Below are 26,072 nucleotides of genomic sequence, written 5' to 3'. Positions count from 1 at the left end.
AGAATGAGGGAGGATGTGGGAGAGAAAGAAGAGTACACGGTATCACATCTTTTGGGATAGTAGTGAAGAAGTAGGGGGTAAAGTCTTCCAAAAAAAAACTAAAGCGAAGGATTTGGTTTTGGCAGGATGTCATAAATCAAAAGCCGTCCTCGTGTCCAAATGTTCTATCCCGACCCTCACACTAAAACAAAATAAAGTGACAAGGGAAATGTCTATAACCTGGTATTTGCAAAAAAAGTGTTCTTATGGAAAAGACCTAAATTCCAGAGGGTGATTCCCTTCTCCTAGATTCTTCACTGGTATCACAAATGTCTCTGGGTCTAACCGTTCTTTATGGCTTCCTTGGCCCCAACTATCCTGTTAGGTGAACACAGTTCAGCCTTGTATGTTCTCCTTTAACAAAAGTTCCTTCTTTTACCAGAAGTTCCTTCTTGGTTTAACAAAGACTGCTTCTGTTGGACACTCCTTGTAGGTTTGCAATTTGCCTGGCATACTCCCCTGCCGGAACTCTTTAAGCACTTCCAACTGCCTGGTGTACTCTCCTGCCAGGACTTTGCTCTCACTCACAATTGCCTGGTGAACTCTCCTGCCAGTTCAAAATCTTCTGCCCTTTAGATTCATAAACAATCTTCTGGTCATTTCTTTTCCATAACTTCCCAATACTGTAATTCTCTTTGGTGCGGTCGCTGAAATGACCCAGGGTCTCCACTCTGCTCGGGCAGACTCATTGTAGCATTTTCAGGCTTCCTCCCACTTATGCAGGGTACCTTAGTCACTGGGTTCCCACTGTGGGCAGCTTTGACGTCTCTCCAGGCTCTCTCGCGGCTCCTGCATGCTGGCTTCTCTTTGGCTCCTGGTAAGGACAACGCTGCTTCTCGTGGCTGCCGGATGACCAGGGACCCCCTCGCGGTTCATGGTGTCTCCTAGGACACACCTCACTCACACCATGTCTCTTTCCTTCTCCGTCACCGAGCTCCTTCACTTCGCCACACCGGCTCGCACCTCGAGCTTCTACACACCGACTCGAGCCTACAGCTTCCGCACACCTGCTCATGCCTCCAGCCTCTGTCTGCCTGCCGTGGAGAGGCCACGTCTACCCCTGAGCTCCTTCTGCCTCTGCAACAGAGAAGACAAGCCCTCTCTTTCCCCAGCAAAATTCTTTAGCCTTGTTACCATCAAATTTAACGGGTCTCACCCCAGCTGGGTAAGACAACAAACTTTCCCTGGTCTCCCAGTGGGATACTGCGGTCCTTTCTGAGCTGGGGCACTCTGCTAATGCCCAGGGGTTCTCCTTCCTGCTGGAGGGAGTGGGCTGGCTTTCTTGACACCTCCAGTGCTTTCCAGCTCCTCACAGGTAGTTGGGAGGCAAGGGTTCCCCATTCTTCTCTTGGCACAGCAGTTTTCAGCCCTTCCTTCTCCAGCACAGGATTCCTGCAGCCAGGTACTCCAGGTACTCTCACACTTCCCGAGTATTCCTCCTTTTTGTATTGGCTTTGGCCAATAGGATTTGGGGAAGGACTAGATTGCTGACAGTGGGAAGTGATCATCATTACTCCTCTCCTCTTCCCCATACCAGTGTTGTGGGGATTGTGGGAACAGTAGTCCCTTTCTGGGAATATTGTGTAAATGTTTGCAATATGTTCTAAAGGCAAACTATGTTTGGAAGAAGAGTATGTGGAGCTGGGAAGTGTCTTTCATAATTTTACAAGGCCGGTTAGTTGAAAGTTGGCTTTCGGGATGTGACCAAAACTTTCCACTACTCTCCCTGGGTGAAAGAGTGAAGACACCACAATGGGCCCTAACATTTTTGCAAATGGGGGATTAATCCTGAATGGGGAAAGGGGATCCTGTGTCTCACACAATGAAGTCATGATATCTCCACAGAGGTTCTCCCCCATGTGATCCTCCCTCATACAGCCGCCTCCAGGGTCAGGATCAGGTAGTGGCTGCCATCCCCTGGCCACATGGGAGGAGGTCACTGTTACGCTCACCTGGCTCCCACAGAGGCGTTGATCTGAACTGGACAGCTGCGGTCTCCACCAATGTGACACGTAGGGCCGAGATGACGGACTAGACTGGCCCACCTAGCTTTGTTTGCTTGGCCCGTAGGAATATTCTTCTGCAAATGAAGAAAGGGGATTAACCACCCGTGGAGTTGAGCGTAAACCCCCCTACCTCCGCTGTTCTCCCCACAGATCACCTTTGATGCCCCCTCTTATAGTCTCACCTGATGGTTTGAAAAGATGAGCTCTCCATCCTGCATTGAGCGCAGGGGCGCGTTGATAACCAGTTGTTTCACTGGCTCGAAGGAATTGGTGAGTTCCAGAACAATATTGACTCCGAAAAGTATGTAGTTCATAAGAGTTCACATGTCTGACTTTCACTCTTGTCCGATTCCTTGCAGTTTGCAGCTTGAAACCAGCGAAGAGTTCCTCGTGGTAGATGACAAAGTTCAGGTATTGATTTGGCTTATCCTACACAATTCAATAAAATAAGGCCAGAATGTAACCTGTTGCTTGCTCCCTTATTCAGGTGTGGAGAGAAAATATGAAGTTCGGGGAATAATGCCTCTGGCGGTAAAATTAGGCAAGACTATTGTGGTGAGAAGAGTTCCCCTCGTTTGTCCCTTTATCTCACCTTGTTGTCCTTTCGTTCCCATTAGGGGCCGGGGTACGGCGAGGATGCAATGGAGACTGCGCCGACCCATGAAGAGGAATAGTACCCCCAGCGGTAATCAGGTAAGTCTATGGGATAGTTACTATTGCCTCTGTTTATTCCCTTGGCTCACCTTTGCTGTTCTTGTGTTCCCCATAGGTGCCAGAGTGCGGCAGGAACGTGCAGAAGGATGCAGTGGATCGTGAGGATGCTGCGAAGGCCAGTGAGTTCAGCGCGGCACTGCAGCAGGCGAGGCGGCGCGCATAAAATGCTTCTTTCTTCCAGCTCGAAGGCGCAGTGGATACGGAATTCAGGTAAGGATCGAAGGTTTTGCTCTTATTCTAACCTCTTCTCCTTCTGTTCCTCCCTTTTTCTAGGAGCAGCAGACTCGAGGCGGGCGTGGCAGAAGACTGGATGCAGGCTTGCAGACACGGTGAGCGTTACGCTGCTGGATGCAGAATAACGCGAAGCGTGTGCTGCTCTTCGGGCGTGGTTTAAATAGCTTCCAAAGTAGTCCCAGGTAAGTATTCTACCCCAGCCCCACCCGAGTAAAAAATAGTCCCAAGGTAAAATAGTCCCTTCCAAGCCTCATTTGGCTTGGAGCTCTGCAGCATGGTCTGCATCAGGTAAGTTCTACTCTATGAGCCTGGCGCCTATGGCGCCAGGACTGACTCTCCATATGAGCCTGGCACCATAGGCACCAGGACCACACCCAAACAGCCCCTAGCAGGGGTTTTTGGGCTTGCTCAAAATAACTTGATGCCTGCTTCCGGGGTTGCTGGACCTGGTCTGGTGCCCCGGGGGTAGGCATCATGACATTCACTGCCAGGAAAACACTGATTAGTCCATCAGATTCATCAAAGACACCCAGCCTCATCTGCTCCTTGGGCCATCCTACATTGCCGTCACGGTTTCCTCTATGCTGGGAACTGTCTTCTGCTAGATTGTTACCTCCTTTTGCCTGCCAAAGTCCACTTTGCCAGATTCTCCTGCCATCCCAGAGTCTTTCTCGCCAGTGCCTTCACAACATGCATGAGGGGTTTCATTGTGGGAAGAAGATTTGTTGATTTTGGTCATCAGGGTCTCCGTTAGCTTAGGGCTCAAGTTCCTGGGGGCTGGATTGCTTTAAACTGCTCCTAGAAAAGAAGCCCTGCACTTACTGGGTTTGTTAGTTTCCCTAGCACCAACGCTATGTGTACTTACCACTGGGTGCTGGGATTAATAGTTTTTTTTGTGGGCTTTCTTATCCAGGGGTAAATACTTTTCAGAAGCAAGTCTTTACCGCATTTCCCATTTGTTAACATTGGGCATTTTCCTGCTGTGCTGCAATTTACACTAGGCTCCTGGATCTCGACCCAACCTTTATATTTCTTCATTTGGGTCTTCCAAAGTTCCAGAGTTATTTACTGCTCAAACCGCACTGGTGGGGTAGAACTGAGACTTCCCTTCTTTTTCCCCATACACGCAGATGATCTATTGACATAGTCTGATATCTAAAATGCCACCCTAGTTAGTGAACAGGGTAATTGACACTTTGAAGTAAACACAGCACCAAGGCAGACTTCTGGATATATGGGGGTGGTATAATACTGCAGCTAACAACAAACATAAAATGGGCAAAACAAATAGGCAACACAGAAGTACAAAATGTACTAATTAATTATGTACAGCTGGTGATCTTACCCATGCTATGAGGTTGAAATCAGTATAAGCAGTTGAAATTAATGAAACAAGAAAAATTTTAAGTAGTAAAGTGGGAAACAAAGCATTTAAACCAGTAACAATATACACTGCCATATAATTGTAAGTCCCCTATAGTTTTAGCAGTCCTTTGCTACCAGGTAAGGAGACCTAGTGTCTGTGACAGGGACAGTGATCTGTGCCGGTCAGGTGGGGGCAGGGATCCCCCTCAGCCTGGGGTTTGAGGCCTACACCAGGGTTAATGCCAGAGCCAGTCCTTCCCATGAGGCTGGGTGTGTGGGTTGAGAGGGTCCCAGTTACTTCCTCTTCTTCTTCCTCTTCTGCCTCGTTCGATGATAGCAATTCCACATGCCATCATCCCTGTGCTGCAAGGCACCATTCTGGCCAGTGTCTTTCTCTTCATCTCCGAATTGATCAGAGATGTCAGCAGCAACAGCAACACTGGACGACTTTAAAGGAAGATTGCCTGTTTCTTCTGGGTCTTGGCTGTTTGGTAATCAATGGGGGAGCAGCCAGCAAGAGCTTGAATGCAGTTGCAGAGAAAAGCGGCAGAGCCAGATCACAGATTTTACCCACACTACCCTGGTGTGAGACAGGGCACGGTGAGCCCAGAGGGACAAGCACACTTCAGGACATGTTGCTCACCAGTGCATAAGGCGCAGTGTTCTCTGCGAACTGGCAAATCCCCACCCGGAGATCCTCATGGTGGGAGACTGGCAGACCCTCATACAAAAAAGGGGTTGGGCATAAGCCCCCTTTTGAAGGCACAAAGGTAGAAGCCAGTCTAGATGCTAACCCCTGCATGGTACTATCAGATAAGAACAGAGTCCCAGGTCCGATTTTTTATGCACTGAATGATCCATCCATGACCACTTATTTAAAGAACCCCATGGAAAATGCTTAAGGGGTTCAGTGTCTACAACTACTAAGTCCCTACGAATGACAAGATCACGTTTGAGACCTATCGAAGGGTAGACCGGTCGATTGACAGCTTTGGGTATTTCACTCCACACCAAATAAACTGGACTGTGCCATCCCACCAGTTATTTACTGTGGTGAACCCAGCCAAGCACCATGGTAGTGTCCAGGTCTTGCTGATCAACCTCTCTCCCACTCCTATCCAACTTCATGGAAGGGGAGGATAGTCAGCATGTTCTGGTGGGATCACCGAACAAGACCCAGAGAGGGAAAGCACCTTCGTAGATGGTTGGGGCACACTGTGCGAATCCAGCTCCATCACTGAAGGCACAACATCTTCCTAGCAAGAGGACCTAGAGGATTTCATAAAGGGCTTAGTGAAGGGTATGCCGCCTGAAGGAGTCATGTAAGTGGCAATGATGGCAACTGTTGCAGTGACATGGGCAAAGACAGAGGACTAATGTCAGCCCCAGCGAGTCCTACATCAATGTGGAGAAAACGGGAATGAGCCAGAGAATGGAGAACATGAGGGGCCATCCCTTGCCCACTCTGATCCATTGGTAGAGCCTGGTCTGGAGCAAATAACCTGGCCTCCCCAGGAAAGGGAGCACCCGTGCCAGGATCAGAAACAAAGGAAAGGCCCAAGGATGTACTCCATGAATACATACTGGGACCGAGGAACTGATGGTCGACTTGACGGAGTCGGAGCTGAGGCAGTAGGAGGACCAACCCAAGCAAGAACCTTGGGGAAGGATCCAGCAGGAGGTTAAAGGCCTGCACATAGAAGATCCATCCAAGACCTGACAGGACCCAATAACCTCAGAGATGACCACTCCATGAGAAACACAGAGATATAAACCAGATGACTCTTGGAGGAGGAGGAGGAGGTGAAGGATGATCAAGTTAGGGCAGGCCTCTTACAGCAATGCCCAGAAGACTTGCACTCCCTCCTACCTCAGAAAAGCAAAGGCAAGGCAGGATAAATGCTGTGCTGGTCTGTGGGAAGCGGTGGGCCCATTGAAGTTCTATGCCCGCTCACCAGGCACCCGGAATCTGACATTGCCCCCAAAGTGAAACCAATATCATTGGGAACTGGCAGGAGAAAAACTCCAAAGGGCGCTCCTTCCATCGACAACTATACGCCTGGGGTGACCTGCTGGAAGAAACCTTTTGGTGATGATCCATGTCGAGGTGTAGAAAGGGAGGGCCTTGTTAAACTCGGCAACACCAACAACACCATATGGCCAGAGCCGCTTTCCCTACCAACTAGTATGCAGAGAACAACATGGGTACCTGCAGTATTCACAATGATTTGATGACTTACAGCATGGCAAGGGTCCCAAATCACATGGGGGGCACTGTTTGGAAGACCAGGGTCATTGTTATCCCGAATCTCCCCAAAGCTCTGGAATTGGGGTGCAATTTCTGGGTTTTATGTATGGATGGAGCCCTTATGTCAATCATAGAACACCACTCATAACCCACTGGGTGAACAGAGCGACCATGACTCGAGGGGCAGTGGGAACATATCTTATAATTGTCCCAAAAGATCTCCACTCAATTTCTACAGAATAGTCGGGAGCAGAGACGTTGGGGAGAAGAAGGTCCCAAACAACATTTGGGGAAAGGAAGATAGCTGGTGGAAAGAGGAGTGGGGCTTAGTAGAAAGGAAGGAGGTGTGTGACAGGGCAAGTGATCTGTCCCTGCAAGGTTCGGTTAAACACGACTCTTGGCCTCGGGGGGGTGGGGGGGACCTGGGTGAACGCCAGATACAGTTCTTTCCATTGGCAGGGTGTGGAGATGTCCTCAGTTCCTGCCTCTTCCTCCTGTGGCAGGTTGCATGACACCAGTACCACTGTCCATCACACCATGCCTGCATAGTACCATTCTGGCCTGTGTCCTTCTCTTTGTCTCCTTGAGCCGAAATAGTCACCAGCCTTGGTAGCAGCACCACCAGACGTAAGGTAAGAATACCAAAAAACCATGAGCCGGAAGAAACAGAATCAGCTGGGGAGAGGCCAGCCTGCACAAGAGATAGTATGCTGGTGTGGATAAAAGCAGCAGAGCCAGACCGTGCAGAGAGACCATGTTATATGCACTCCATGCCGTTGCAAGACAGAGCTCAGAGCATCTATAGGGTCTTTCCCCCATAAAGACATGTTAGTCATCCATGTAAAGGCTGTGGTGCTGTGTCCTTGGTGAACTGGCAATTCCAAACTGGAAGATCTTAACACAAACTGGGACATTAACTTTGGCGTGCGGTCATGGTGTGAAACTGGTGGATCAGCTTCCAAAAAAGGGGCAGGACTCAAGTCCCTTTTAAAAGCTTTACTTGTACCAATTTCCCAGGGAAAAGAGCAGTCCGTGATTGGCTCAGGAAACAGCAAAGGAAAACGGCTGAAAAGAAGTAAGGGGAGGATAAAAGTGAAGACAGGAAACAGAAAGGTGTGTGTAATTTGGGAGAGGTCAAGGGTGGCGTCAGCCTAGGCTGAATCAGGGGAGCCATACCTGTGACCCCTCCTCACCGCTCTCCTCCGAAGAGTTGGTCAGGGTCTCAGATGTTTCTCTTCTCTGGGTCTTCTTGTCTGTTTTACCCTTCTTGTTCTTAACCTTCTTTTCATCTAGGCAAGGACGGGCTCCACCGGAGGCCACCTTGGCAGGATGCAGATTCCTGACCAAAGGGGACCCCAGGGAGCCGGCCTCAAGTGCAGGGAAAAAGATCTAGTCAAAAAAACACTGCAAGTATGTTGTTCCAGATGGTATTCAGAACTGTACAAGTGTCCGTGAGGCTGGGGTGCGATGCTGGAGTCGTAATACCACTCAAGTAAGGAATTTCCTAGACTGCTGTAGGCGGTGCTGCGCTCCAACGTGGGAGCAGAGGAAGACGAATGGAACCACGGCAGAAAGGTAAATTGTCTCTGTTTAGCAGGTAAGGAAATAGTAAACAAAGACAAGGAAATCAAGGTAAAAGCGAGAATACCAGAGTGGCTCCAGGTTGTGCAGGAGCACAGAATAGAAGATGAAAGTACGGACCAGACGAGAGACTCTGTCCGTCACGCGAGAAAAGGAGAAAACAAGGTAAGCGGCAAAACCGGTGAAGACAGACAAGACATACCTGCCGAGGGCGAGTACCAGCCGAGATCGAGCCTCGGATTAAACCAATAGACGGAAGGACGAAGGGAGAGCACTGAAGGCAAAAAACACAAGAGAGAAAGAAAGATGATATTAGGTGGTCAGGATTTCCAAAGGGCAATTCCAACGGGGGTGTAACTGCGAGAAGTGCAGCAGCAGGGTACCAAGGAAGAAAGATACGACGCATAGAAATGGGACCCGGCGTGTAGTTATAGTAACGCCGTAATGCGTCGGCGGCCTTCTTGCTCGAGTACTAGACCGCATCTCTGGCTTAGGTTAAGAGTGGTTGTAGAGTGAAGCTTCCCGCTAATAATGCAAGTATTACAACCCATTCTCCAACTTGCCACAACCGCCAGGGTTGCTTCATGACAGGTGGGGAGCAGGAGGACCCAGAGAATAGGCAGAGGAAGGACAGGGCAGAGGAGCATGGAGGAGACTTATTTAAGGAATGTGAAAGGTGAAGTTTTGGTTGTGGGAAAAAGTGGTGCTTGAGTGTGCAGGAAAAGTAAGTGAGTGGTAGTAGTGAGAGAGTAGTGAAAGTAGGGTGACTGGAGAAGCGAAAGGTGGGTGACATGGAGAGGGTGTGGACAGAGTAGTAGTAGTGTGAAAGGAGTAATAGTGGTAGAGTGGAGAGGTGAGTAGTAGTTTAAGTAGTAATAGTTGTGTGGTGAGGAGGGTTGTAGTAGTGTGGAGGAGACAGAGAGGGAGTAACAAGGAGCTACATCTGAGCGTGGAGGTAGAAAGTGGAGAAAGTAACATATGAGAGACAGAGGAGAGCGTAAGAGGGAGAGGGCCGAGTGATGGTGGGTGGATGAGAGTAGGAGGAGAATAGTGAGAGTGACAGAGGTGTAGGGAGAGGAAAGGCAGAGCATGGAAGGATAAGATCAAGCGGGGCCTGGGTGGCTGAAAGGCACTAAACCATTAATGACCATTAAGTTAGTCATTAGTCATTAGGCCATCACCTTGAGTTAGTCAGTTGTTAGATAGTACTGATCTCTAGAGGCCATCCCATCTAAGGGTCGCCTGGATTGGGGAGGGAAACTCCATCTTTTGACAAGAGAGAAGGCTGGCCCTTGAAGAGCCCTGACTCCTCCGTAAATAAAACCACTTGAACTGTCTTTGTGAGTTGGTGTGTTCTTGAGACCATCTGTGACACACCTTAGAGTCAAGATTCCAGGTAAGTAACCTGAGCAAGAAGACTTGAAAGTCCCCTAGAACAAACTTTGGTAAAGTCAATACATTTTATACAGTTAATGAATAATGCACCTTTGGAGTATGGAAGTTAGGTCATTGTTCTTAGGGATGAGGATTCCTTGGCCAGAACTCCACTGATCACGATAAGGCAAGGGAGAGTTTGGGAGTGGAATTTGTACCCACACAATTCCTATAGCAGGAGGGAGCCCAAAAATCAGGTATGCAGATTTGTGTTCTTACTTCAATTTTCTGATTGACCACCCCTATGGCACTACTCAGTCGCCCATACCACTTACTTCAGCAATTGGGCCCGTGGATGTAGATTCAGTGGTTGCAGGTGCAGTGGCTGAAGTTTGCTTGAGGCTTGGTTTAACTAAACGATGATTCCACATTTTGAAATAATAGTTCTGAAAGTCTTTTAGCAGGATGATTTCAGACAATTCAGCACAGCAGCCACTGCAGGTCCCATGATAAAAGGAGACCCCCAGGACATGGCAGAGTAAAGCAGCAGCACATTTCCCCACGATTAGGGGGCAGCAGGCAAAATTTGTGGTGAAGTGGAGGACTTAGCTCCTGGAAGCTGCCTTTTCATTCTGAAGAGCATCATCACGAGAGATGGTCTTGGGCCACAAGTCGTTCCTTTGTACCAGGTCTTAGCTTTGGAAATGCTAGTCATCCTCGGCAGCAATCTTCCGCGTCTCCAGCTTAGGCTCTGCTTCTTTAGGGTCATGGCTCAGTGGCTGATCATCTCAGAAAGTGCTCCAGAACTCGTCTTCTTTTCTCAAATTCAGTTTGGGAGCTGCTCCAGGCCACGAATGGCAAGGACCTGCACCATTCAAACAGGTAAGGACTGTCCAATCACGGACAGCTACAAACACCAGATATGCCTGGCTTGGGTGTGGATTGGGGCCAGACTATCCCAACCCAGCCCCCATTTCCGACTAGGTCATACACCTTCTCATTTTGCCTGAAAATGCAAAATGGATCTAGCGAAAGTTTATGCCTTATATGGCACATCGGGACCTGGAGCAGTCCAGGGCGTATATTCGTCCTGATTTCGCTTCCATAAGGAATTATTGTAGGATCCACCCACTCCTGCAGTTAAGTTTAATTGTCTGGTCCATTTTCTTTCCACCCCTTGAATGTCTGGTTCCCTTTTCTTCCCACTCCTTGTTTTAATATGCTGTGACCCTATCATCAGGTATTGGATCTGCAAAATAATACACAATGGGGTTGGGTGTTTTAGGATAATATACTGTTTGTGCTGGCACTAGGGATCAGTGTGAAAGTAATGATTGGTTCAATTTTTCTCCACCCACTTGTCACTAAATGGTGTGTGCCTATCTTTACACAGTGGACACACATTTAAGTATAGGGGGACTAGTGTCCTAAATGACTTCACTGTTTTTAGAATACACTGTGCATGTTTATAATGTGTGTGTTACTTGTGCTGAAGTACTTACTTGATTCGATAGAGTTTTATAATAAATGTATATATTTTTCAATATATCATTGTGGTGTTTTTCCTATGGGTAAGTGCTTGGACTAATTGTTCCTTTGTGTCAGCCTGCTACCCTTGTTAAGCCCGATTGCTCAGCCACACTGACTACCTTAAAGAGAGGTTTGGCTTTCTTTTTGTCTGGGTGTTTTTGCCCCACCACAGAGTTAGTAGTAGTACAGGCCCTCACAGTGGATTGTACAAAAACTGCCTTAACATAGGTAATTCCTGAATAACTGTGAGGGGGTCCTCTGCCTGCTTTTTTGTCATGGTGAGGGGCCCAGTGTTACCCATCGGGATATGGCGCACTTCCAGCCAGCGCAGAGATTGGACTGTATCTTGAATGCATAAATGGGTCTTTTAAAAAAGGTTATTAATAGGGTATTTATTGAGCACAGACCCTGCTTCAGGAAGTTACAGTGCCCAATACGTTACCCGTGTTGCAGACCCCGTGGCATGGTGGGTTAATCCAGGGAACCCTACCACTGATGCCCCCGGGGTCGGCCATTACGTTGTTTGGAGCTGCACCTGCTCTCCTTGGTGACGCCACAATCTACCGTGCTAGTTAGACAGGGTACTTTATCACATGGGACAGACTCGCCCTATATGGCAACAACTGGATCCGGGAAGGACGCCCAAGGCCTTGCAAACCCACTATCTTTACAGCGGACCGTGCAAGAAATGCCCTCTCCTGAGGCCGATGATTAAGGCAACCCATAAAACTAGGAGAGCAACCCAAAGCTCGTCGCCTTTTGGGAAACGTCCATTGTATCTTCCGTGTTTCAAGGGTGGCCATTTACCTTCTGATAGACAATCATGTCGATCTTATTATATTCCTTCGACTCAGGAATCTTATTTCAAATATATCTTTTTTGATTTTCTTTAAGCTGCTGTTTAGCGCACAGCTCTGCAGATAAACAGAAGTACTAGTCGGTTTTACTCCCTAAAAGTATGCAATTACACCCAAGAAAAAATAAACGGTCAGAATAAACAGACAATCGCTTGTGCAGAGATGTGTTCATATGTTCAGACTAGCGATATCAGCAGCGCATGATGGACAGCAGCTCTACTAGTGTTCCACCTTATTTGAACATTGCCTATAACAAACAAATCCTCTTTCCATTCATGCTAGGTAAGTGGGACCCATGCCGTACATTGTAAGATGGAAACAAGCACGGGCACATCAGTCAAATCTCTCCAGGTCACCATCTGTCACTCTTCGAACACCCAAACTCAAGCAAACATCATACCTCAGTGGTGGACACTTCATCTCTCCTCCATGTGACATCAACAATCACAGTTCTGTGTTCATGCACCCATGCATTACATATGACAACAATCGATGTTCCTGCCAGTCGACACTCTTATTAAGTGATGGGATTTCACTGGCTGCTGTAAGTTAGAGCATCTACTGGGGACTAGAGCTGTAAGTACCATTTCATAGCTCTACACCATCTTGGGCCAAGACAACATCTCCACATTTGTTTTTAAATAAAAAAGCATACCGATAGGTAAAACAGGTTTTCTTTATGTCAATTTAAGTAAAATAAATGTTTCTACCCCAAACCCAAAAGTGTTTTTTTTTTTTAGCATCTTAATAGGACAGGCATCCTTTTATTTTTAAAGACTAATTGGGTGGGTAGTTTTTAAAAAACATTTTAATAAATGACTCACGGGGCGCCAGTATTCCAGAAACAACGTGGAATGCGCCCTCTCCAAAGCAATAACATTCAAATAGGTTTAGATGAATAGATCGATGGTGCCCAATGCACCCAAGCTTATTGACCATAGAGTATTGGGCCAGAGGGTCACAACTCGGCGCAGGCATGCAAACATGAATAATGGGTGTGCTGGTGGGTGCAGTTTGTGCAGATGGGGCTGCATGCCATGCAAGCTGCATCGTCGCTGGGTAAGTGATATACCACAAGAGCAATGGAAACAGGGCAGTTCACATTCAGAGTGGTAAGCCTTTCGGGGAGGGGTGCGGGCGAACTGTGAATACAGGCGGGCCCTCAAACCCCACACACCTTGGGGATGGGTAGGGGTGAGTGTGGATACAGGCGGTTGTCCCCCCTCCCACCCAAACAACCCCAGTTTACGCAGAGGGATAGAGCGAGTTCGATAGTTGAGGGCTCCTTTGGTGAAACGGTAAAAGGATTCTGACATTTGGAAACAGAAAAAAAAATAACTCTTCTGCGTGAAGGCTATTTTTCAGTTCGGTACCATTGGGCACAGTATCGGGAGGATCAGAGAAAATGGTTGAGGGAGCCCAGACTCCACATAGTATACTTAAAGTTGCACACACAGCCATCTCCTACCTAATTTTAGAAACTGGCAAAAAGCCACTACACCAGTGCAGCCTTCCTTCAGGTAGTTTAGAGTAGTCCTCTGAAGCACCAACCAAAAATAAGCCCATATACTGAGCGGTGCAGGCAGATGGCTTATTATTTTGGTTCCAGCTGAATCTACTGTATACTCTTTGCCCAACTTCTGGGGTTACATGTAGTAGGAAAGATGTCAGACAATGCAAAGAAGAAAGGGAATACCTTGCTGGGGCGTGGGATTCTGACGCAGGAGACCAGTTTCCAGTTGTTGAATACACCAATCCAGGTCATCCTGAAAAGTGCCCTCTGGAGCCTTTGGGGTGAGGGAAAGGGAGAGGGAGAGAGGGAGAGAGAGAGGGAGAGAGGGAGAGAGGGAGAGGGAGAGAATACAAGGACTGATTAATAACTTTTTGTTATAAAACCTTAGCCAAAAAACTTACATAAAAAGATCCCTCAAATTAGAATTCATGGAAAAAAAGCACCAATCGAGAGGGCAGCTAATGTTGTGATCACAAGCAAGCTCAAAGGCGACAGTCAGCATAAAAGGTAAATGGGAAATGCAAGTAGGATAGTAGTGTACCCAGAAAAGTCTAGAAGACTGACAGGCCATTTCATGTTAAAGGAATGGTTCGGTAAAAACATTTTATTGCCCCTACGGGTGAGCCATGTGTTTTTAAGCCTAAGTCGCTCTATTATAGAACTATTTCCTATGGACCTTACCTGAGTTTTCGTCCATTAAACGCACGCGAAAACAGGCATCAGGCAGCTGCCGTTTTGTGATAATCCTATCACTTGCCGCATCGCCCTGGCTGACCTGCTTTTACAGCACTAAATCATATCCACCGCCCCTGAGCCTGACATTATCAAAACATTAATATTCCCCGCCTCTCCGTGACGTTTCTGTGCTGCGTAGGCAAACGCGCCCAGTCGTCTTCTACGCGACTTCACACAGAACCCGGAAACCAACACAGATGAACTCACAACACAGCGCGCCACAATTCGGAATATGAAACTGTACTTTAAAATCAAACAGCAACACGGTACATTTGGTAAAGTACATTTATTTGACATTAATGTTTATATAATATTCAGCAATTGCCATATTAACTCGGAATGCCATTTATTTTCTTTTATCTCTATCCCCAAAAACTGTTCCGTTTTATCGTGAGTCACGCGCTGTTCCTTTATGGTACACAGGGTGTTGGTTTTTGTTAAAAGAAGCACTTTGGTCGCACGGTGAACCGCAAGGCTGTTCCATCAAGTAGGCACTAGGCCAGCGTAAAGGTTGATATGTTGCTTCTAGCCGCTGGTACCGTGTAAGGGCATATGGGCCCTTGACGATCGTCCCATAAGATCGTCAAAGTGGTGCAGTTGTTGACAAGAAGCTGCAGCTGGCGGTTGAAGAAGCCGTCTGCCGGGGTCTGAAACTGGTGGCAGTCGCAGTAGGGAAGGATATACCCGTTTTGAAAACATAAAAATTATAATTAGTCTCACCAGCCGATCTTTATTAATATTATTCATTTTATTTATTACGGCCGAGCTGAAACTATTTGCTTTCAAGGATAGTGCAATGGAGTATGTTTGGCTCTAAAATCAATGCAAAAAGTAACGAAATAAATCGAGGTTAGCACACAATGAGAAACGACTGTTTGTCTACATGCGTGTGGAATGTGGACCTGGATGCCCATGTGGCCACTACAAGGATGATCCCACAAACGTTTTCCTAGCTCTTCATTCATTCATTTATTCATGCATCCATTCATTAATTCTTCATTCCGGTATAAAAGCGTCTAAAGAGTTACTTACATTATATTTGCAATTTCCATTGTGTCTCTGCGTAATGCAGTCCGTAAATCCCATTGTGCTCTTGACAACGATTTTTCGTATACTGAACTAACATGAAACTCGGTCTAGTTTCAGAATTTACTGTCTTATCGTCTCTTACGTTATTGCACCCCCCCTTCAAATGAAGTTCTTTCGGCATGTTCCCTGTCTCTCAAGGTCAAAAAACAATAGAACCTTATACTGCCAGTGCGAGTTGTGGGCCTCTTCATGCCGCGAGCTGAAAATCAAAGCCGCTGACCTTCACTAGAAATGAGCATACATTCTTTCTTTGCAACATCCCGTAGTAAAGCCATCTGTGAGAACTTGAAGTTTCGAATCCATCTATGTACTGCGCCTCAATGTGCAAATGCAAACTGGCTTCTCTCCCATCTGCAACAGCTCGCTTGGCGCGTTCTAAGGCCCCCAATTTTGTCCTCGTTGTCTGCGAGCTTTGCAGCCCCAAGGAACCATAACTATTGAGACTTTTAATTTTTTGGGGAAGGTTAGGGAAAGTATAAAGTACCCGATGAGTTGAGTTGAAAGTGAGATTTAACGCAAGCCTCCACTCGGTTAACAGTGCGCAGCATTTACATGAGATTGCGAAAATTAGTTACATCAACAAAAATACATACACACACATATAGACAAGGTCAGCAATATGAGGTGACTAGAGAGAGAATTCAAAGATGACACCCAGGTTGTTCGCCACCCAGGATGGTGAAGGTAGGGGTTAGGGTTAGCATACTGTATGTACACTGTACAATAACATTTATTTACAAAAAGACAATCGTATTACAATTATTTAAACCGGGATTTGTACTTCACAACCAGTTCTCCTTTGGGTGGACATGGCACAGTTGCAATGGATCAGTGCTCTGCACAGAAACGTTCAAAATTCCATATCTGTGCTTCTCTAATACAGCAACAATAAGGCTTTTGACAAAGTCGAACTCCATTTCCTCATAGACTGGTTTGATCACCCATTGCTTACTTCTTTTTGAAAAGGCCTTAGTGTAGCGAGGCATCCTTACATTACCCGTAGTCTTAGATTGTTCACTGCTGAGATTCTCGTTATGGGCCAAGACGGCAAGTAGAGTCCTATGTCTCATGCTCTGTATGCTGAAATGCAAGCGCTTTGGCCTGTACTTTAGGCACATATTGTGGAACACCTCCAAACATCCTGTGTGACAGAATTCTGTCAGTCCCCTCAAATCTCTTGATAGAGTTTTATTGAAAACAAGCTTCTCAATGGCTTTGTGTGTCGGCGAAGATGGAATCAACCACTTCTTCTTCCGTGCCTCCACTGGGGACAAAGGGCCATGTTCACATTGGTGGAAATGTAGGTTTTCTGACCGGCGGTGCACGTTGTTACAGTGGTGCATCAGTGACCGCCATTTTTCAAGTAGTATTTCCACTAACACTTCACAAATTTTTGGAGCTCCACCAAAGATGGTTGCTGATAGACTGGGACCACTCTGAAATACTTTCCAAACCTTTTTTTTTCCCTGCAGCCGAGATTTTCTTATTGATTGATTTAGCAAGATGCCATACGTCAAATTGATGTTTAATATGTGGGAACTGCTCTCTCATTGTCTTGGCAATTGAAAAGTGTCTGTCCGTGGCTATGAGGTCGATGTGCATTCCCCTCGATTGTAGATATTGCACTGATTTTATAAATCCTAGTTTCTCCATGGCCACTGAGGATGTACATTGTGTTACCTGCACGACCACCGAACTCACAATTTTCTTACTATCCATGTCCTGAAAGTGGTAGGTGCAGTACTTGGCAGAAAATCCAGGGCTGTCGCACTGTCCATCACCAGCTAGCCTGAATCGTTTCCTTCGAATGTACTTGCTACAGACAATTGTTCAATTTTCCAAGCATCACTAATGGCCGGAAACAGATAATCATGTTGGTATTTGTAGTACTGCGATTTTGAAATGAAATGGAGTCCCACAAACTGAAAGAAAGACTAACTTTCTAAAACTGGACCCACTAAAAAGTGATGCAACTGCACACAGTAGATTGCCTGCTGGCAGTTTCCCCAGCATCGGTTGTGCAGACCATGAGAACGTATGATTTAATCTACAGGCGGCATTTATTTTGACGTTACTGCCTTTTATTTGACGAGTGACATGAATCAATGGCTTCCCACATACTTTCCCTCTAACAGAATGCCCACATTTCAGCATACTTATAATATTCATCAAACAACTGTCGAATACTATGCATTTGCCCTCTTTCATTAGACTGTCAACCGGCGTCAAAGTTGTTTCGGCCTGTGACGTTGAGGACATATCACCACATTTGAAAAAAATATCGCTGCTATCAAGTTCTGATGCGTTGGTGAATGCTGCTGCTGGTTCATTCTCTGTCATTTCAACATCTGCTACTTCAACATTGATGGGAGAACACAACAATGTCGACAGCTTTTTTGGTGGCAATTTTTTGGCGGGTGTAGATTGTGTGAATTGATCTGCGACTACTTCAGAGCTATCTTCAATACATCCAATATCCTGTTGTTGTGGTGGTGCGGTCGCACTGTAGCAATGGTCCAATACAACTTTGCTGGATTCTCCGGACACATTCATTTCATGTTCTGGCCATTGGACATGGGCATCTCGAGTCTCAATATGCCGCGTCTGAATTAATAGTTCCTCCATAGTGTAAATGGTCTGGCAAGCAACATCTCTCATTCGCTTCACTGTCTGTGTATGTATGGTTCGGACACCCACGGGTAACTAGAGGATAGATTGGAAAAGGGATGTTCAGTTTAAAACACAAGATAAAGTATAGTACAATTGACTGGAAAAAAACATAAAATAGTCCCAGCACAAAAACATTTCTAAAGTTATGAACTGTTTGTAACTAACCTTATTTTTGTTTCTTTTCTTTGCAACTTTTTTGACTCGACCTCCAACATCTGCACGCTGTTGCTCCGATTCGTATCCGCATGTCTCCCCTTCCTCTTGCGCTGCAACGACTATATTTTCTGAATCCGCATAGACAGCACGGAATGAGGCTCCATCGACTCCCTGAAACATAGTATTTTCATTACTGTGTATCAAAATATTGTTAGCATAAAACACACATGAGGACGAACACACAGGTACATCTCAATAGCCAAACACGATTTAAACATTGTGTGGAACAATCAAACGACAAGTATTCGAGCTCTGATGACCTAGTTCGATGGAGTGGTCGGTATCCATACCGCTGGCTCTGCATGGACTGCCACGAATGATTGTATTGAAGAGGAGGCATCAGCAACTCCCTGAAACACAGTACTTGCGCTAATATGGTTTTCAATATTGTAAACATAACACACACTTGGGGTCGACGGCACAGGTACATATAAAGAGATAACCAAAAATGTTGCATTGTCTAAAAGAATCAAGGAATAGTTAAATATGATCAGATTTAATCGACTTATTTCTCCGATTTCTTTACATCTGCATCATCTAAATGGGATCTTGTGATTGTAGTGGAAGCTCCATCGTCTCCCTGAAACACAGTACTTGCGTTAATAGGGAAGAAAGTATAGCAAATGGAATCACGTTATATGATCACGCTCGATGGAGCTGTCTGTATCCATACCTCGTGCTGCTGAAGAATATCTATGGATGTTGTAAATGTGGTGCGCACTTCCGAAAGCTGTTGCGCCGATTCGTATCCGCATGGTCCCGCTTCCCCTGGAATTACTTGAATGTCAGGCTCTGCATCAAGTGCGTGGGTTGACGCTTCAACAACTGCCTGAAACATAGTATTTGCATTAGTAAGGATTATAATATTGAAAACACAACACACACTTGGGGTCGACCGCACAGGTACATATCAATGGCTAACCACAAATGAAATATGGTGTAGAACAATCAAACGACAAGTGTTCCAGTCCTGATGATCACGGTCGATGGAGCCGTCAGTATCCATACCTTGTGCTGTTGAAGAACATCTAGGGCTGTTGTCAATGTGGTGGACGCTTCAGCATCTCCCTGAAAGACAGTACTTGCATTAGTATGGATAACACTAATTATAACTGAAAACAAACACCAGGGGACGACAACCAAGGTGTATATCAATTGGAAAGCACTAACCAAACAATTGGTAAAATAATCACACGATACATAAAAACTATTACTTGACATGCATAAAACAAGTCTGCAGCGGAATAGCCAAGTATGATTACCTGATACGCGCTAGAAGTGGTTGATAGCTGCGGGCATGTCACGGATGTAGAATGTTCTTACTTCAGATTCAGTGGATAGTTAAGCAGTTGTAAAGGTAAATTATTGTTTGATAATGAAATGCAAATAATAAAAAATTGCCATGTAAACCGACAGAATACTTGAGAATAATGCTATTGAAAATGCTCAATATAGTACAGTTCCCTGTGCCCATAAATAGATTTCCTTTGGGGGTTATAAAATCGAAAAATAATTTATTGATAAATGTCATTGTTCAAAAAGCTATACACTCATATCAATATCGAAATTATTACAAGGGAGTATTACAAGGGACACAACACCTAAAATATCAATTAATCAATTCGGCTACCTACACACTACCACAAGGCCTAAAGCTAAATCCGGACACTTGACTCACCACTGGCGGAATGTGGACGAATAGAGTTGGAATAGCGTTTGCGAGCAATTTTCGCGTCGTTCGCCGTTTATTCTTCTTTGTTACCCAAGATGTGGCATACAGGTTCGAGGAAAAGTGCCGGCTGCAGATGCGGTATTGATCACCCCTCTTGTCCTCTAAGACTTGTTGGACTCTACTTTCCAGCTCATCCAGTGGATATCCGCAATGTCTGACCCATTCTCTTATTCGATCAACAGTTTTCAGGAATACATGCATTGTAGTGCCTTCAGATTTAGCATGGGTCTTCAAAGGGCAACCGCTAATCGAACAGGCAGGCATTGTTGAAAATTCTGAAAAGTAAATATCAAGATTATTATAAAACCTTGCTGAATAAAAATGTCATAAAAAAGTAAATGAACCATACCATGCTCAATGCAAGGTTTGTTTTGGTCGCCGGAACTATACCAGTTCATCATGTGCGGCTTAGTATTTGCATAAGTTACAGAAATGTTTTAAATGTTGTGACTAAACTCTGAACATGTGACTCGTCCCTTGGATGTTCTGTCTTGCACGAAAAGGAAACATGCTTACATTATAGACTGGACCCCCGAAGGATGCAATTCGATGACAATTGACACAGATGAAAATAAATAGATCTATTGATAGCATAACAATTGAAACTCAAGTCAATAGCAATGAGACCAATGACCATAGCTCTATTGGGTACTGTAATCGCAAATAGATAGAAATGTAAAAATGACCGAAATATGAGTAGGATACATGGCCTTACCTTGACCAACGAACAGTTGGATTCAGCAGGCCAAGCAGTATGTTGCAGGAGAACAGGTAGATGGCCACAGGTAGCAAGCACACTGACGAGTTTGCTCGAAACGGTCACAGATAGCATGACGAGGAGCAGATTAGCATAGATCTCAGTGCTTCTTAGGTAGAAGGTTCAGGGGTTGATTTGCAAAGCACAAATATGTTCTCATGAAACATATCAAGTGGTTTATAAAGTATTAGAAACAGGGGTGTGTTTGTGAATGAATGACATGTGTATGTGGTGGTATTATGTGGTTTCCAGGGGGGCGGCCTGCCTGGAGACACGGGGTCTGAGGAGGCCATGGGAGGGATGGCCCCTGGGCGTGGGGTACCTTTTGAAGTGTACATGCTGTTTGGCACCTTGGCCGTTTGCGCCTGTGACAGCCCCCCCATGCCAGCGCTCATCCCCGGGTGCGAACCGCCTTTGATAGAGGGAGTGGGATGAATGGGCCGGTGGGCATGCAGGCAAGTGTGTGGGAGCAAGGGGCCATCAGGCCCCTCTCATCCTTTTACTTCTCAGTAGAAACTCAGACCAAGTGCCTCCAGTAGTGGGTTCGCCCCTTGCCCTTATGTGATGTTAACTTTGGTTGACATTCGCGTAGATGGGACCACTGAGCAGGACACGGGGCATCCATTTTTGTACCCCCTTTCCAATCCATCTTGGTGACCAGGCCTCACTGCGCAGAGCACATGGCCCCCACCCTCGTTCCCACTCTGAATGGAAAACTCCAGAGGTATTTGCAACAGCTAATAAATGTAACACATCACTCTTCCTCTGAGATCACTGTCCTGCATGTGAACCAGCCTGAACTAAGCACATAGCTTATTCATCTCCACAAACGTGTCCTCAATACCTGCATGCATTATTGAGAATATATTATGTTAGCTTAGATAGTGACCACCCTGCTTCACAGCGACCTGACCTTCACCCATTCGGAGCACAGATGTCTGACGTCCATCCTTGAATGGAGACACACTTGATTGATTTAAAAAATCGAAACAACCGTTGTTAAAATATATGTGGTGTTTTATTTTGCATCTTATTTTGATGACACAAAAATACAAGACTTAACACATTGTACAGGTCAGGTTGCAGCACAGTGAGAGAAAATCCCCTGTACGGACCGCTGTCACTCGGGAACGTTTCTCTTATGGCATGAACGGCACAGGCGGGTATTACTCTTCGAACGCGGTGTCCAAGCCTCCCGTGAAGCCACCATTTAAAGGAACGATAGGCCACCAGCCTGTACCACCTGTGAAACGGAATGAAACAAACTGTTTTTAAATGACAAAGATAAGTTTAATAAACGTTTGCTGCCAATGACAATTCTTGTAACTAATGGCATTCTGCTCGGACAAATGCTATCTAGACACTGCACCCTATTGAACGACTTTCATGCCTTACAATGATATGTATATGTAATTTTGGATATAGTAGAAGACCATGAAATAGGAGTGGCATGACAAGCAGAGTATACTTACTGATTACTCGGATTACGAGGACGAACAGTTGCGCGAAGTTCGTGCATAAGCACCATCATTATCCTCAACACGGACCGTGTGAGGCAGGTTGCCCTAAAGTCTGGCAGCTCGGTGATGCATTGCGGTCGTGGCTCGCCTTCCGAAATGTAGGCCACGCATCCCGAGTTTTCACAGCAGCAGCAGCAGTTCTCGTCCTCGGTTGGCATTAGCTCGCACCGATTGCATGTGCAACAGGTGGAAACACCGTCCATGCGACTAGGTCCAGGCTCTTCAGCTGTTGAATCGTCCTCTCAACTGCCGTCCGAAGAACCATCGTTTTCGCGTGTTTCCCTTTCCAGTAGTTCCTCCTTGGTATACTCGGGCTCGTACATGTAGGGCATTATTGTAGCCATTGTGTGTTAAACAAACTAAAATAATTTATAGCGGTGGTACTGGTATCTGTTCACACGGGCTACAAGCAACAAAGGTAGCGGACCAGAGCACAGAAACAAGTCACAGAATACTAAAAGTAACACAGAGAGAGGAATGGAATTGGAAATCTGCTGCTGTGTGTTGTGAAACGGTCTGTTTATAATTATTGAGGAAAGGGGCGTCCTGCCATTTCCATGGCGACACATCATTAGCTGAAGCGGAGCGAATGTTGACACAAGACGTGCTTTGGCGTTGTGAAATGGGCGGTACGCGTCTGCTGAAGACAGGCTCAGGGGCGGGGGATATGATTTAGTACCACAAAAGCAGGTCAGCCAGGACGATGGGGGAAATGACAGGATTATCACAAAATGGCAGCTCCCTGATGCCTGTTTTTGCGTGCGTTTAATGGACGAAAACTCGGGTAAGGTCCATAGGAGATTTTTCTAAAATCGAGCGACTTAGGCTTAAAAAAAAAATGGCTGACCCGTAGGGGCAATAACATTTTTTTACCAAACCATTCCTTTAAGTCCTCATTTAGAGCTATGAATAAAAGGGTACAAAGAGTGATGTATACAAACCCTCGGGCACAGAAGAGTGTAAGCATGTGCCCACTGGAGGTGAGGCGGACTGACAGGGTTAGCATCATCATGAGAGCATGCAAACTAGATCAATGACAAATATTGCAAAGTAGAAAAGAAATTGGCACTGATTTTAAACCAAGAGAGGAGAGATCCCATTAAAAGAGTGATGGAAGGAACACTCTACTTAATGCGGGGCAGAGAGTAGCAATATTAACCTAACCGACAGAGAGCAGGCAAAGCTGATTTTCTTTGTGACAACAAAGTGAAGGAAATAACAGAGACCACGTTGAGTATGTGGTATTAAGTACACATTACTTATCTATGTCACTTTTACTGCTAGTATGTTGTGCCCCTACCAAGACCCCCTACCACAAAGTCATAGGGTTCCCGGAAGCTGGACAGTTTCCAGAAACATACTATATGCAGCAAAAACGGGCGCATGAGATGCACAAGCAGCCCCAGTTCTTTTGCAGTTTGTTCCGTCTATTGGACAATGGACAGCGGGTTCTACACAAGAAGAGACCAAGCACGAACATTACCAACCAGTACAGTATGCATGAGATTAACTACACTGTGTGTGGGGTTAATAAAACAGTGAATAATGTGTACTCGGCGGTAGACCCAGCCCCCCTAAATTCAGACACATGTTAAGATTTTAAAACATGCAAGTTCTGATGTTGTGGAAGGTCACCTATATATATGTGCCCGTTTTAACCAAATTTGTTTGCAGAAAGTTGTGGCTATCCTGAGCGGCTGATCTGGAGCCAAACCCCTTGGAGTTAAGCTTACAAAATGTTTAAGCATACTATATCACTTGCCAATATTTATATACAGCATTTTACAGTAAATATTTCCATGGCAACAAGGCTGGCCAATAGATTTCAACTACAGAGACGTGGTGCTAGCAAACAATATAAGCCACCACGGACCTCTTAGCACCAGTGTAGATCCATTCAGGAAGAGTATTTGCAACCCTGGCATACATATCTATGATGCAAGATGCCACCTAATGAGACGCCTAGACCTTGGAAGCTTGATGCCACCTAATGAGACGCACAGACCTTGGAAGCTTGCCTGTCCATAAAATGGCCACCATACCTTGCCAGACAGCTTAGTGGGTCATTATGCGCTTGCTGCGAAGATCCTTGTATAACACGCGTATCCCAAATTTGAATCACTTCCATGTCAAGTCAGTCTTTCTTCATAGTGAGGGTGATGAACAGAATACAGTTCAATTGGGTAATATTAACCCTCGATATTAGAGTCAGAGAATTATTAGGTCACAAAAGTGCTTTCTGAAGTCTAGGTGTTCTTAATTTATGTAAACTATACCTAAAGAGTACTGGACATACAGGAAATGGAATGTTCTCTCCAATTCAGAGGACAGATGGAAGGAGCAATTATCCTATGGTCGGGAAGGAAGCATTTGGAGCAAAACTGTGTCAAAGAAAAACTGTAGAGGGGTCACAGAAAAAAAAAGAGCATGCAACCCACTAGAACTCTGAGCATAAGTAATAGTAAACATCAATCTCTGGGGTCACCAGTTTAAGATCACTGGGGGCCAGGAGTTCAAAAGGTTTAAGACAAATATAAAGAACAACACGCAAATCCCAAATTGGATGGTGCTCAAATGTAGAAGCTCTTCAAAATGATGCTTCAAAGCGAAAAGAATATAATTCCTTCTTGGGACTCTTATGACCTTTTATCACTGCAATGAAAGAGGACTCCACTTGAATGTCAGAGTGGGACAGGTATGAAATCAACAGTACACCAAGAGAGCACTCAAATAAAAGAATGTTCTTGTAAGGAGGGAAGTGGAAGAAACAAAGCCTCTTGCTCTACTGATCCAACGTGTGGAGCGCTTTCTAGAAGATTGGAAAAGGTAAAGGTATTCCTTGGAAAGCCCCAGAAGGACTGTGATGCTGGAAATGCATCGGCGGGACAGGGCCTCCGTATCCTTGTCCTTTACTGCCTTTTTATCGTGTGTTCTGTCATATTTTCCGCGCAGGAGTTCATGTGGGACTCCTGGCGGTGCAGCTCTCTCTCTTTTGGTTTGGTGAACAGACCCGTGGGATACCCTTACGGCACCCATGGGTGGGGGTACAACCCTGTGCCCCTAGTGTATGTTTTTGGGCCCCTGTGGGTGGCCTGCAGACCAGGGTATGGGCTGGTGGCAGCTCCATGCTGAATTTGACAGGTGCGCTGAGTATCCTCCATTTTGGGATACCCAGGCCCTGCCATTGGAATCAGTTGATTCCTGATGGATAACAAGATGGCCCCTGTGGCCTCTTGCTATTACCTATTACCTTGTTTTCCCAAAGTCATGGGAAGCCCTGACTCTGTCCCTTCCCCCTGACTGGCTGTTGGGTGGAAGTTCCATATATGGTGTTGTTGTGAAGTCCAGTCCAGACTGACTGGAGCCTTCCCAGTGACTGTATGTTGTGGGTACGCCCTGCGGGTGGGACCTGGGTGAATGGAGTGTGTGACCAATATGCACTTCTTGTTGTGGCTGTCTGGTTTCTGGTATGAGAGACAAAGACTGAGACAGCCCTGCCCGAAACTGGCCTGAATGCAGTGTGTAGTGTTGAATGGCTGGGTACTTGTCCCAATCCACATTCCTTGTTGTGAGTGTCTGAGAGGGAGGAGGATGGCCTGAATGCACTGTGCGCCTGATTGGCTGACTGACTGCATGAATGCCCTTCTGTACGATTGGCTGCTGAGAGTGACCCAGCAGTGTGGATGGGAGACAAGATAGTATATCGGGGGACCTCTCACCACTGGAAATTGTTCAGAAGCTGTGTCTACACTTTAAGAGTAACTGGAACTGTGGATCCTCGACGCCCAGCTGGAAGACAAAGACTTGCTGTTGCATTTGCTTCGACCTGATCTGAAAGCTGCTGAACTCGTCAAGGACTGATCCGAGAGAGGACCTGGTAAGGCGCCCTCTT

The 26,072-nt window shown here is 46.0% G+C and overlaps 1 protein-coding gene across 3 annotated transcripts in view; it reads right to left on the bottom strand.

Annotated features, from left to right (window-relative positions):
• C2QH8orf33 (chromosome 2q C8orf33 homolog) overlaps positions 1-26,072 on the bottom strand; it is a 429,781-nt gene that overhangs the window by 313,486 nt on the left and 90,223 nt on the right. For all 3 annotated transcript variants that reach the window (XM_069646956.1, XM_069646954.1, XM_069646955.1), the window contains exon 3: positions 13,645-13,735. In XM_069646956.1, the coding sequence (XP_069503057.1) occupies positions 13,645-13,735 (91 nt within the window). The remainder of the gene's footprint in view (positions 1-13,644; positions 13,736-26,072) is intronic.

Source organism: Ambystoma mexicanum, chromosome 2q, assembly GCF_040938575.1.
Source record: "Ambystoma mexicanum isolate Mex_15411 chromosome 2q, UKY_AmexF1_1, whole genome shotgun sequence".
NCBI lineage: Eukaryota > Metazoa > Chordata > Amphibia > Caudata > Ambystomatidae > Ambystoma > Ambystoma mexicanum.
Note: the sequence above shows the minus strand (reverse complement) of the source record. Positions and strands in the feature narration are given on the sequence as shown.